This window comes from Citrus sinensis, chromosome 2, assembly GCF_022201045.2.
Source record: "Citrus sinensis cultivar Valencia sweet orange chromosome 2, DVS_A1.0, whole genome shotgun sequence".
Taxonomy (NCBI): domain Eukaryota; kingdom Viridiplantae; phylum Streptophyta; class Magnoliopsida; order Sapindales; family Rutaceae; genus Citrus; species Citrus sinensis.
The window spans coordinates 6,146,240-6,160,741 of NC_068557.1; the positions used below are offsets into that span (position 1 = coordinate 6,146,240).

Genomic DNA, 14,502 nt, shown 5'->3' on the forward strand with positions numbered 1-14,502 from the left:
GGATGTTTGCTGTGGTATTATAATTGAAGTCCAAGTTTGAAATTCTTCCACCTGACTTTATGGGTGCAACCTCCACAAATTGATAGAAATTTTTGTGGTAGTGATATTTCAGCATGCTTCGCCAATGTGCAGTCTCAACCTCTCTGTCCTCAGGCATTAACAACATCAAAGACTCGTCGTTGAATAGCTGAGATTGGAACAAATCATTCACTTGTCTATCTAAAGGAGGCCCCCGTGTTCTCCATCTAAGTATACGTGGAATTTCTTTTTCATTCTGACGAACTCCATAAAGGTTGCCAGCCAATGGGATGCTCTCAAACATCCATACCTATAAAAGCAACATATACAATGAGCATTTAATGATAAATGGTATGTTGTGCACCTTAGAAAATATGGAATTTTAAAAACGAATATCGGCATATGTTCTTACCATAAGACCAAAACAATTTTTCTGTGGATCGAATTTTGCGCCCTCAAAGACATTGCCTTGATAATGGAGTTATATGTTTCAGTCCATACAACAGACCCCCAAGGGTACTCATCGTACTCATCAAGACTGTCCGCAAGCTTGAGTAGGGTCTCATCAATTACACGTGAATCTGACCTTCCAAGAATAGTTTGGGGGGAAATTTGTGCTAATACTATTATTTATTAGTATTCAATATGTAAAAAAATTTCAATCATATTTTATTTAACACATATTTTTATATGTACGGTATGTGAATTGTCTCCTCCCTCTTTAATTTTTGTTTAAAAATAATGATAGCGTTCAATTCAAGCACCCAATTTCATTATATAGATCTTTGTTCTTTTTCCTATAAGTCGACCTTATATTCGTTGAGGTAATAAACTTAATTGCTAATATAATTTTCATGATCATAGTATAATTAAGTAAAGAGATATATTAGCATCTCTTTAGTTTAAAGAGATGTATTATCATCCATCTTGTTTATCCTCATTAGCTAAATTATGGTACTTATCATCGTAACTTAATTAGACTAAATTATATTATTTAATTATACCCCACATTGTAAATGAACATTAATTTAACCCATTCCTCACGCCACTATGTTCACAACCTTAATCATAGCAGAATTCATCTTCTTATCTTCTAAATTCTCCTCATTTTGTCATCTTCTCTCTTCAAAGCTAGCATATGTATTACGCTATAAAATTCCCTAGTTCGGTATGCTAATTTGTATATTTTAATATAAATGCCATTTGACTTAGATTACTGCAGCATATCATTAATGGGAAAACAAAATGCAAATATGAATTCGATATTTGCTGTGAAACGAATAAAGTCTATAATGGTTAGTTTATTTATCTTGTTTTATTTAATTGATGCACTGCCTTGTATCTTAATTTTATATATCGAATTTCATTTTATCTAAGGTCTATATATATTCGTATGCAAGGAATTAAGAGCTCTCAACAAATTTCCATTAAGAGCTCTCCACAATTCATGTACATGTTGAAATTATTAATAAAAGGTTGTTAGAAAATATTTTAGTACAATTTTATTCTTTAATTTTACTACTCTTATTTATTGCAGAACAATTCAATTACAAATATTTTATATTTATGCTAATATGTAGTATTTTCAATTGCAAAATCATTTGGATCAACATGTTTTTCCAACTATAGTTAAGTCTTTTTCGGCTATGTTTGCCCTCAAAATTAATGTATTTCAATAGTCTTTTAATTGAAATTGCTATTACAAAAGCTACTGCTAGACACATAAGTTCCGACTGAAAATTGTATGTTCTACTATTTATTTAAAAAATACGTTGAACATGTTACTTGCGACGACCATAACTCGAATGACGTGGTTTGTACATGGCCTTTGTAGTTGTTGCTCCATCTCGATGACATGAAAATTCGCAGTACTTAGCCTCCTTGCTATGATAGTGTGACCGAGCTCGATCCAACACTAAATCTCGAAGAATATTACATCTCGTAGATAGTAGTTCAAGGGCCACTGTCTTCCTTGCATCGTCTGAGTTGTGCTACAAAATATTCACATACATTTAGTAAAATATATTATAATTTGATCATATCTGCACAAAGCAATCAGGCTTTGTTACTATTGGAATATAAAGAATTATATTTCCTTATATGAAGGGTCAAAATTTTGTAGAGAACCTTCCATGTACATTATAATATACAGTCCACAGTCAAAACCGTTTGGTTGCTTGGGAATGTCATTGCAATGACAAATTTCAAATCTTGAAAATTTCTTCAATTCATATTGTAAACTTTTCATGTCTTCATTCAGAATGAAGTCTAAAGCTGCTAGCTGCAATGAAATTTTTTTTAATTATTAACATATTCAATCTTACATTCAAAGTAATCAAAACTACTCTTAATTTCAAAGAATACGATGTCTAACAATATTGTCGACATGTTCTACATAGGATTGGTTGCTCTTTATGTTGTATAAAGGATCCCAAATCTCAGCTCGCATCTCTGTAATATTAACAATACCAGTGACATTTCCCATCATGTATCGGGATATATATCTGTCATAATCCAATCAAGTGACTATTTAAATTTTTTTTCCGTCAAATTATACCGGACCTTCAAAATAATGAATATTTTTCCTTGAACAAATTTCTTAGTCATACAGTATACATACCTTAGAACAACAAGAAAACTCCGGCATGAATTTTTTCTTAAAATTACTGCCTTCCATGAAACGACGCAAGTTACTACCTCTCATCTTACACATTGTCTAAGTCATATATGAATATACTATTATTAACAAATAATTCAAAATTATCAAATGAAAATTACTATGTGAAATACTCACCGAAAATTGCAAGGGCAAGAACCAGCTCACTTTTGAATTTGGCAACTTGCATCTCTCTTCGTGTTGTGCAAATTTTATTGAACTCGCAAATGCACGAATTTATTGTAGTATAGATTAATGGTGACAAGTGTCGATCCCACGAGGAGGTGGATTTAATTGGGTGTAGAATTAATTTTATATGAAGGTGGTTGGATTTTTGGTGAAAGTGATTTAGATTATCCTAAAATTGAAATTGAAATGACAAGAATAAATTGAAGAGAATTCTATTAAAATGCAGCACTTGGGTATCTGGATCCGTATCAACATGCACTATGGGCTAAATATTCATTACTAATGCCAATTAAATCATGAGGGGGGAATCCACACCTCATGAACCAGACTCTAATCAATATAGTGCTAAGAGCTTATTGTGCTAAATAATAATAACCTTGTACTAGGGAGCCGGTGAAACCAGGGCGGTATCTAGACAATATTATTATTATTTGTCGACGAGAAGTCAAAATATCCACAAAAACTAGAGGGGAAAAGAAAATAAATTTACCAAATAAAGCCCATGACACATGTTGAGACTTCACCTTCAACCCAAGCTTAAAAGAAAATTAGCTACTCATAATTGAATTAGGGGCAAAATAGAAATTTATTAAAATACGTAGAAAATACAATATAGAGAAGGAATTACAGAAAATAGAGTCCAAAAATGGATTAAGAGATGCCAAATTAGGGGGGAGAGGTCCCTTTTTTATAGATACATTGAGTAAATCATGGCCATCAGATTAAAAACAGTTTGGACGCTCATGATTGCGTCACGTCATCAGTCAACAGTACATGGTTTGATCATGCGGTTTGAACAGTAACACGGTTTGAACAGTAACGCAGTTTTGTTGAAAATAATCCCATGTATTGCATGTACCGGACGCGCGTTTTTTGGTCCACTAATATGCTGCCACGTCACCATCAACAGTACATAAGAATTTTAGTCCAACATGATCTTGCCACATCATCAGTCAATGCCACATCATCGGTCAATGCCACGTCATTGATCCGTCTATGTGAACAGTGTCGTGAACAGTAACGTAGACAGTACCGTACATGTGAACAGTGTCATTTTTCCTTTTATGCTCTTCCTAAGGTTTTCAACTATCCTGAGTTTAAAAGTGATGTCCGTTTTACCGATTGATCTCTCATTTATTGTAAAATAACTATGATGCCCCTAAAATACATAAAATACTTAATTAAAATAAAATACACATAATTAAATTACAAGAAGCTTAAATACATAAATGTAAGGGTTGTTAGTAAGACTTAAAATGTAAAATGATGATTTTCTCCTTTATAAATATACATTTTCTAACACTCAACACTTTGCACGTTAACATTTCAGTAATAGTTGTAATAATCTGCAAAACCAAATTCGTAAATTATACTTAGGATACCATATGCAGAGTGAAAGGATAACAGATGCAACGCACCTCACTGTGAATCCACCTCATTGGGTTTAAAGATAACATTCCAACTCGATAAATAAAATTCATCTCTAATTCAACGAGCCTCTCCCTACATAGACAAAATGGACCACATTATTGACTCATCTTCTTAATAATAAAAGATATAAGACAAATATTTTTAGGTTTTCAACCCTTTGTCCAGATTGTCATCCAATGCATATGATAAAATACGCAAGTCGTCATCCGATATTGGCGTTGTCACCACAAATGGTCCAGCTCTATAAAGTGTAGACAGTGGAAAATTCACTTCAGAACTTCTACCAATTCTGTTTTTCGGTGAGTCTAGCAAATTAATGATGTGCGGAATATTATCTTCAACCTAATGATAAATTATAAAACAAACATTAACTTGCATATCTTAAATACAATAAATTAATGGTGACATAACAACAAAAGAGACACTAGCCTTTTTTTTTTACCTTACTTAAGTCTCGTTTCTTCTCTTCTGTGGGTGGATCATCGTGTAACTTCATACTCTGCTTTGAGACCACAAATGGACTTGTTCTAGAGCATGAGCTGTACTTTCTTTTACTTAGAAGTGATATTTTATCAGTCTCCCCAATGCTATACATGGACGAGTTCAACAGAGGAACTCATTTTGAAACATTATCTTTAACTTGAAAAAAACTTTTTAATCACATATAAAATTGACAGTTATATGTCACCATGTAACCAAAATTGATTAAATGCCACCTTAACGAACACGTCGTGCTTGAGATCCATATTTTTATATTTTAATTCACTTATTTTCTTCTCAATTCCAATCACCTCGCAATTCAAATCAACTGCCTGATATTTTTCTTCAGTCTTCTCTAAAGTTTGTCTGTTTCGTTGGCTCACCATACATTTCTCGTCTTTTTTCACAAATGTGTCCCAATCACAACGAGATTTGGACGGAACCCATGCCTTAATCATTGACATCATGTTATATAAAAACTTATTTTGAGATTCCACACAAGCGGTTAGTTCGATAATATTTGAAGACAACCCTTTAATATCCTCTGCCTGTGCATCAAGTTTCTTAATCACTAAATGTGGAGTTGACAAAATATGATTAACGTTATTGTCTCGATCACTCTGGACTTTCACTGCATTGGTGCAACTTATATCTCGGACTACTACCTGCAGATATCACTAAGTTTTAGATTGTCTTAAGCCTCTTAATAAACTCAAGCATGATGTTCTTTCGGCATAATTATTATATTTATATTCAATGATGCATTACTTTATAGAGAACATACCTCTTTGTTGTCGAAACCACCATGTTTATCCAACTACTTAATGAACCGTCTTATTTCTTTCTTGTTCCATAAGACAACAGGAACCTTCAAAACATCTCCTCCAATATTACCATAAACAACAGAGTTCAAATACAACACCTACATTTACAGTTGATCAAAATTAACATATTTTTATGGCACCTTTGAAATACAAGATAAAACTAAATATAAGGCATGTGTATCTACTTAAAAGAATAGAGGCAAACTAAGGGAAACTAACCTGCATAAATAGTAGACAACCATTAATATATGTAAGATGCTCCTCCTTATATTTAGTTATAGCTTGCACCAACTTGTAAAAACTGAAAGAAGCCCACTTTCTGCTTCCTATGTTTTTTACATCGACTATGGAAAACAAATAGGAAACACTAATATATGAACCACTTGGGGGACAAAGTAGAGTTGCAATAGTAAAAAGTGTGAACGCAACCTTGAAATATTTGTCGCAAACTTTCTGATTTAATAAAATTTCTTCTACCCTTTTTATGTGAATACCCCTATTTGGTGCATGAAATATTTCACATAACCCTTGTATGTCTAACCTCTCGCCTTCTAGCACTAGATTGAAATCCCCATCTTTTAACCCCATAATGCAACTAAGAACTTGAGGATTTCTATAGTATTTTTTTTCACATTGAAACTGTCAACCAATCTACCATAAAGTGTTCGTTTTAACCGCCCACATCTTATTTTTACAATGTTTGCAAATCCTATTTCCAAATCGTTCTGGGGTACATCGTGTATCGAATTTCATAATATCACTTGCTTCGGTCATTGCCTTTTCTATGTAATATATATCATTTTTGACATGGCGAGATTTCTTTGCTGATGTTCCAATTTCCTTCTTTCACCAAATCATTAATCATAACACAATACAATTAAATTTAGCATATAGTTTTTTTTTATATGTCAACCAAAAGAAAAATTCCACTCTCTCATGCCAATTTCCATAAAAATTAAATATTTACCTCTTTACCAGAGAATCTTTTGTCATCTCTTCGTTTATGTTCCCCTGCACGCTCGTTTCTATATCACCATTTGTATTGAAATTATAACATGACAAAAATTTTAACTACATTCGATCATTTAATTTATATATAAAAAAAATACATATTTTTTGGATCCCGCAACATCTCTGTCATTTTCGGTTCATCATTGCTGAATTCCGTCCACTTCCACATTGTATCCTACACATTCAACATATTCATATATGACAAATAATTCATCTCCCAATATCTATGTATCTCCTTTAGTAAATAAATAAACTTGAAAAGAACAATGAAAGAACTCTTACCATTTTTTAGCTAAATCACAGTCGAATTTTTTGATTCTTTCATTTCACTTCTGAACTAAAATATTTAAAAAAATTATGTCACACCCTTCGTTCTATGATAATTTCTGTTCATTTCATTTCCACACTTTCTCTTTGCTGCAATTTAGAATGTCGATGGGTTACATTTGCTACAATGTACATAACTATTGTATGCAAGAACAACGAAGTTCATGGCTTGTGTTTTTTTTCCTTTTTTCCGATTTCACATGTACTTTTTTTCATGTTTTCCCCGATTTCACTTAAGACATCACAAGTGAAATCTGACATGCATTTTCTTCTTTGTTCAATAAACATCAAATGGGCGACCACCTCCTCTTTCTCCCAGTTTCCCTTAATCTTCATACTCACTCGCAGCCGTTGGATGTACCACCCTTCAATATCCTACGGTTCTTAATTTTTTTGTATATTTAATTCCAAATGACCTATTAATGGAACTGATGCATAGTAGTGGCAGCCTTCCTGGGAATGTTGTTGCTGCTATGGAAGAGGCCAAAGATTTATCTCAATTGTCCTTGCATGCACTAATGAGTTCTCTGGAAGCACATGAGACAAGAGTAAGTAGGTTTTTACGGGGCAGTCAACTGAACAAGCTTTTCAGTCAAAGCCGAACATCAAGAACGAAAAGTTGGAAAGTTGGAAAAGTTTACTGAAAGTGCACCCCGTGTTGGGTGCAGCAAGTGGCTGCATTAAGGTGCATTATATGCGGCCACTAGCTAAACCCGATCGGAAGTCAGGTTCAGCTAATGCGCTTGTTTTTTTTTAACTTAATAATAATAATAACAATAATAACAACTACTACTACTTTTTAATTTAATATATTATTGTATAATATTATTTTTTTATTTTTACATTATATTTATTAATATAAATTAATAAATTTATTATTTAATAATATTGTATTATATTTTAATTTTTATTATATTAAAAATGTAATTAAATAATGTATTATGTAATTATCTTATAATAACTAGTATATAAAATTGTTTAATATTTAATAAGTTAATATAACTAATAATAAATACTTACTAATATATAAAAATATAATACAATATTACATCATTTAGTTATATTACAATAATTAATATATATAAATTAATTGTTTTTAAATAATTTAATATAACTAATAATAAATATTTAAATATAAAAAATTTGAATAGTATTAATTGAAATTTAATAATAGTATAACTAATGATATAAAATATTACAACACATACTACAGAACTCTTACTTAAATTTTTTAGTACAATTTATTTTGTTAGTGAATATGTTACAACAATTGTATCACTTTATTATTTTGAGATCATCCTGTTGTGTTGTCTATATAAGCTTTTATTCTGTCATCCTAAGATGACTTTTGAACTAATCTCATAGGTTTTAACAATTTATTTATATTGTTATATTATTTAGAGATTATTTGATTAAATTATTTTCTTCTATCTTTATTTCACGGGTCATATATATTAGAAAATACTAAAAAATAAATGTTATGCTACCAAAAATGTAGGACTATGAGCTTTGATCGTTATGAAAAATTGTGAATACCTTTTAACATTTATATTAAAAAAAGTTAAATTTCTAAAGTTTAATACTTCTATATTTAGTATTTTTGTAAGTACTAATAAATATTATTTTTTAAATATATAATTTAAATTAATCACAAAAAATTAATAGAATACAATGCAACATCAAACATAGTATAATTAAAAATTAATACGATATAGTGTAGCGTCAAACATTGTACAGCATTGTCATAATAAAGTGTTAATACAATACAATATAATATAATATAGTATGTTAAATGCACCCTTATGCCCTCTACGGTGCATTTGGAATCGTGGCTTTAATTAGGATAATGGACTAGAAATTTTCTTGTGTCTTTTATGAATGAAATGTTGTTGTTGACTATTTGGTAAACTGGGGTCTTAGTTATTTCAGCCGCAATCAATGGATTGTGACAGCTCATATGATTAAGATTTTACTATTCAAGATGCTAAAGGCCTTCTCAATTCCACAAATCTTGTTGGTGAATTCTTTTACTTTTCTTGTTGTCTTTAAGGGCATTTTTTTCATATTTAATCTACTTTTGAGAAGGCTCACTATATTTGCCATAACTAAGGTCATGTGGGGTATAAAAGTTGGATATCTATAGTTTTTCAGCTACAACATTATAGTACTTTATAAACATTAATTGTCGTGGTTTGAAAGGTAAGTTGATTTGATCGTAACTTGTATAATAAAAAACATATGTCATACTTATTACACACTATTAACTTTTATTTTATAATTATAATTTTTTATTTTTACAACAACTGTAATTTAAAAATTACAATACTTTAATACCAAAAAGGATATAGTGTTGTTGAATCATCACACCTGATGATTTTATAGAAATCATATATTTGCACGTGATCTGAACCATTGTACCCGATCAGCCACAAGTTATTTAGTTCATTAAAGTTCAATAATGATCATTGATTAACTATTTTGTGTTAGCGTTGTTAGTAAAAATCAGATTTTAGAAAAAAAAATATTTTTTTATAAAAATAGTGAAAGTCAGGAACTTTTCTTGATTATATATACATGCATAGGGTTAGAGAAATACCTTCATTCCCTGATGAAGATCTAAAGATGACTGCAATCTTTACCACCATCATTGTTGAGATCTACAAAACATGGTTGTACTCTTCTCTGTTACCCTCAATGGTCTCCATCACGTGAGTGAACGTGTAGAGAACCATAATTTTGTGTAGGAGATGGAAGCCCTAGAACTATATTTTTCTTATTTAAGAAAATCCATATGTTAAAGTCTATTATTCTATTCTAATTTCATCTCTTTTATATAGGCACTTATTAGAGTCAAGTTTGACTAGGAATTAAGCTAGTAGAGGGGCTGCAGACTCATGGACTTTCTAGCATCAACTTAATAGCCAAAGCCCAATCATTTCATGACTAATAGACTTTAGAGTGGGACTATTGGCACCCCTCTAAATACCTCTTAACACCCCCTCTAATTATTTTACAATTTTAACCTTTATTAAAATTACATAATAAGACAATTTCTAATTAAACCACCACTCAAAATCAAATAATTTTTTCCCCTTAAAAATTCCTTATTGCTATTGGATTTGTTAATAGAATCATTGCTATTATCATTGACATAAAATTATTCATTCCTCTTAAATTTGTTCCATTATCACGCTCTTCACGTGATAATGTAAGTGCTAATGTAAAATCGTTGCTAATGTAAGTGCTTTTAAGGATTTGGTGTTTGAAGTTACCACAAAAGAAACAATTGATCTAGCTAGTCGACCGCGGAGAAGACGGAAAACGAGAGAAAAAATGATGCTTGGTGCATTCGTCCCGTTTCGGACGTGTGTCATCGCAGCATTGGCCTTTGTATTCATCATCGTCTTCTCCAAGTCCGCCAGTGCCATCAACGATTCTCAAGTCAAATGCAGCATAACTTGTGTTGCAGAGAACTGTAATTCTGTTGGGATTCGGTACGGGAAGTATTGTGGAGTAGGGTGGTCCAGCTGTCTTGGGGAGAAACCATGTGACGATCTGGATGCTTGCTGCAAGATCCACGATGAATGCGTTGATAAGAAAGGGTTGACAAATATTAAATGCCACGAGAAGTTTAAGAGATGCATTAAGAAAGTACAGAAATCTGGGAACGTTGGATTTTCTCGGAAATGTCTCTATGACACAGTGGTGCCCACTATGGTACAAGGTATGGACATGGCAATCTTACTGAGCCAATTAGGCGACTCAAAGTTTGAACTATAACTTGTAGTTTTGGAAAGATTATTATAACTGGGAAAGAGGAATTCCCCTATTCTTCAGACACACGCATTCATTGTATGGAAATTGATTTTAGAAGACTTTATAGAGAAAAACAAATTGATCTAGCTAGTCAATACAATATTAGACAATTTTATATTAATAAATTAAACAAGGGATCAAAAATTAAATTTTATCCACAATCAATTCAAGGGATCAAAAATTAAACAATGGGGTTTATACTAATAAATTTAAATTAAGGGTATTTTTGTCATTAAATGGGTGTTAAAAGAATTTTATAATATTTTAATGGGGTTAATAAAAAAAAGAGGTGTTGAGAGATATTTAGAGGGGTGCCAATAGTCCCACTCTAGACTTTAACCTAGGGTATTGCACTAAAAGCCCAAAGTTGCACTCTAATAACCCATGTAATTAAATAAAAGCCAAATTAATTAAAACTTCTTTTAATTAATTTTAGCCTTGGTCTTAGAGTAATAATAACCACTTAATTAACCCTCTATCTGATGCTCATAATCAAACCTCGATGAATGTCGTGCCTCTATTAGTTACGTATTTACACCTAAGTCACTATTTGTTCTAATGATTATTTTTAATATATCTATATTTTTAGAAAAAATTACAAATAAATATCATTATTTAATAACACAATTTATTGAATAAACTACAACCACAAATTTAAATGATCAAGTACCAAAAAATAGCTTAGGTAAGCATCAATAGTATAGATTCCATCCTGTAAGGATATGTTTGTACGATCCATGAAATTACATCCCCAAGTTTTTGAGCTTTTGACCATTTATATAGGTCTCACTCGTTGATAACTCAAAAGATCTAATAGATGAATGCAAGTTCATTACTCACTCACGAATAAGGTCAATTGAGCTTATTAAAGCTTATGTGAATTATGATCAATGACATTTGTTAAACTATATCATAATTCACTATAATTCAGTTCAATATGCAAATCACATAAATGTACATATTAACTATTCTACTCGAAGTCTCCTCTTTAGTGATCAAGATAAAATCACTCACGATAGAAGTAGAAAAATTACAACCTTACATAATGAAATGCCCATTTCATTAATAGTTGTGCACAATCTTTTATTTATAAAAGAACCTGTGATTTATATTTTCTAGTATTAACATCATACACCCAATACATAAACCACATACTTTATAAGGGCTAATAATATATGCTCAAATAATAAATAAATAAATTTAAAAATTTAAAAATTATTATTTATCGCATGCTTTTAGGGTACAAAATAACAATAAGTCTAACAGGAGATTCATAAACAATCTCACTCCAGAACAATCATAATTATTATCGACTTATTAGGCTTGCCTTTGGTTATGTGTAATCGTTGCAGGTAAGTTGTGATGCATATATATTCTTGAAATCCATGTGCTTAATTTAAGAGTTACCTATATTCTTGAAACGACTTGCGACAAATGCCGAGAGTAGACTTAAAAATTTAAAACAAATCTCAATAGATTTGGTTTCTAGTAATATCTAGCCATTTTGATTTTTCAACAATCTTAATGATTGTTGGTGGTCGTTATTACGTTAAATCCAGACCTGTATAACAGATTTTTTAAAACAATATCCATTAATATTATACAGCTTACGACCAAAACGTAGAACAAAAAACGATAGACATATATATATATATATAAACAAGTTCTTGTTACTTCAAAAATTTTGAAACAAAAAAAAAAAGTAAACATATATTTAATCAAGATTTTTTCTTTATATAAACTTCTTCCGATTAAAATTCACGAGTCTGATAGCGATAGGTCATTGGTAGATGAAAGGTATAAAAATAGTTAAATTTAAATTAATTTGCCATCACGATTAATAGACACAAGACATAAAATCTTTAAAATCCAGGATCTTCGTCTCTATTTTGTACGTGTTATTCCAGTTACTGCCAACAATTTTCTAAATTAAAGTGCTTCGCATTGGTCCCTACAAGAAATACGAATTTAAAAGACCATTTCTCTGGAACATTTCCGAATTTAGTCATGAAAGTCACCCTGGATACCACAAATACACTTTATTTATTACAATCACCATCATGTTGGCAATTAATTTTAATAAATGTGCATGTCGATAAGTCATTAAGATACAGTTAAGGGGTACATGATTCGGGTGACATGGTGTAAATGGGGAGAATGGCTGTTTCTGTTTGTTTTAATATCCAAAATTGGGAAAAAAAAAGTAAATTAAGCTAAAGTATGAATAAGTCATGACGAACATATTTGAACAATTATTTATTTTTGTCTTTCTAATATCTGATTATAAATATTAAGTTGTTTATTTTTTAAAATAAAAAATTTAAAAATTAATATTTTTATATTGATGTCCCTTAAAGGATTGCACATATTACTAAATTTTACAGGTCTAATTGTTTAAAGAAAATCTAATAAATATGTTTGATATTTCTAAAAAGGTATGAATACCAACCTATTTAAAGTTACATATTCAGAAAGTAATAATTAAAATAGGTTTATACGTAGTAATTATACAAAATAGATTTCAATATACACAGGAAATAAATAAATTGTATGGGATATATATGCTTGAGTACTTAACCTTAAATGACTCATTAAGACTTCAAATTTAAGACTTAAGAAAGAAATCTTGACTTTTTTATATTTAGGTAAAATGTCTTAAAAAAACTACAAAATGTAAATATCAAAAAATAAGTCTTCAATCTCAATAACTTAAGATGAATAACAAACAACTCCTTAGGCTTTTAGTGTTTCTCATCTTTATCACAAGTCTCTAATTTATCTTTAATCACTAATCGCGATTTATGTGTTAAAAAAAACAGAGAAAATATACTTCCTTATATATATATATATATATATTCATATTCTCTAGTACGGGCGCTCTCATTTTTTTTTTAATGTGGACACACTTTTAAGTCATACGATTTAATAGAGATAAATTTTAATACTAAACAACGTGTGCGCACTAAAAAAAAATTGAGGGTGCCCACACTTGAGAATGATTATATAGACATATATATGCGCAAGTGTGTATAATAAACTCAGCCTAATGAAATATATTTGTTAAAAAATAGGAAAGCTTTAATTTATTCATTCAAAAGTCAAATTTTGAATGTTAATGGATGTGATTGGTTGAATAAAGAGACCTAAAAATTACAAAAATTAAGTACTTAAGAGGCATATAACTTGGTAATTAAAGCGTGCAAAAAAAGTTAGGCTTACCAGAAAAATCTATACATATGTGGTAGTATTAGAACTATTATAAAAATATAATAGCTAATTAATAAGAACCTTTCCAACATATAAGTTGACGGATCAGGATTTTCTCCCGATCTAATCATGTCTTGAGTAAATATTCAATTATGGATTGGCTGTTAAAAAATAAAAGTAAAAGAAGTTAAATATTACACATACACTACCACTAAAAGACACTGGATAAAAAAATTTTAAAAGTTCAATAGTGATCAAATCTGGATAGCATCTGTTCCATAAGTTGATAAGTATATACATATTAATGGATTTCGAGAAACACGTTCACATCGTTGTCAATAAATCGAAGTGGGGACCCCCTAGGCTTGATTTTGTGAAAGTGACTAAAATTTTTGTAGTAATGTACCAGTTTTCTTGTAATGTCTATAAATGCTAAACGTTTGGAGTTAATTCTGAACAACATATACATTTTAAAATATATAGCTTGTTCAATGGCCATTACAATTAGTTATGTAGAGATGATCGTAGCATTTCTCTTCATAT

The 14,502-nt window shown here is 30.5% G+C and overlaps 1 protein-coding gene across 1 annotated transcript; it reads left to right on the top strand.

The window, feature by feature from the left end:
- The first annotated feature begins 10,257 nt into the window (after positions 1-10,257).
- LOC112497561 (probable phospholipase A2 homolog 1) lies at positions 10,258-10,769 on the top strand. The gene has a single exon (XM_025096136.2). The coding sequence runs from the start codon at positions 10,270-10,272 to the stop codon at positions 10,714-10,716; it is 447 nt and encodes a 148-aa protein (XP_024951904.2). The 5' UTR covers positions 10,258-10,269; the 3' UTR covers positions 10,717-10,769.
- The last annotated feature ends 3,733 nt before the right edge of the window (positions 10,770-14,502 follow it).

What these genes read in the sequence shown, in the direction of transcription:
- LOC112497561 (XM_025096136.2), top strand. Translation starts at nt 10,270, where the DNA reads ATGATGCTTGGTGCATTCGTCCCGTTTCGGACGTGTGTCATCGCAGCA.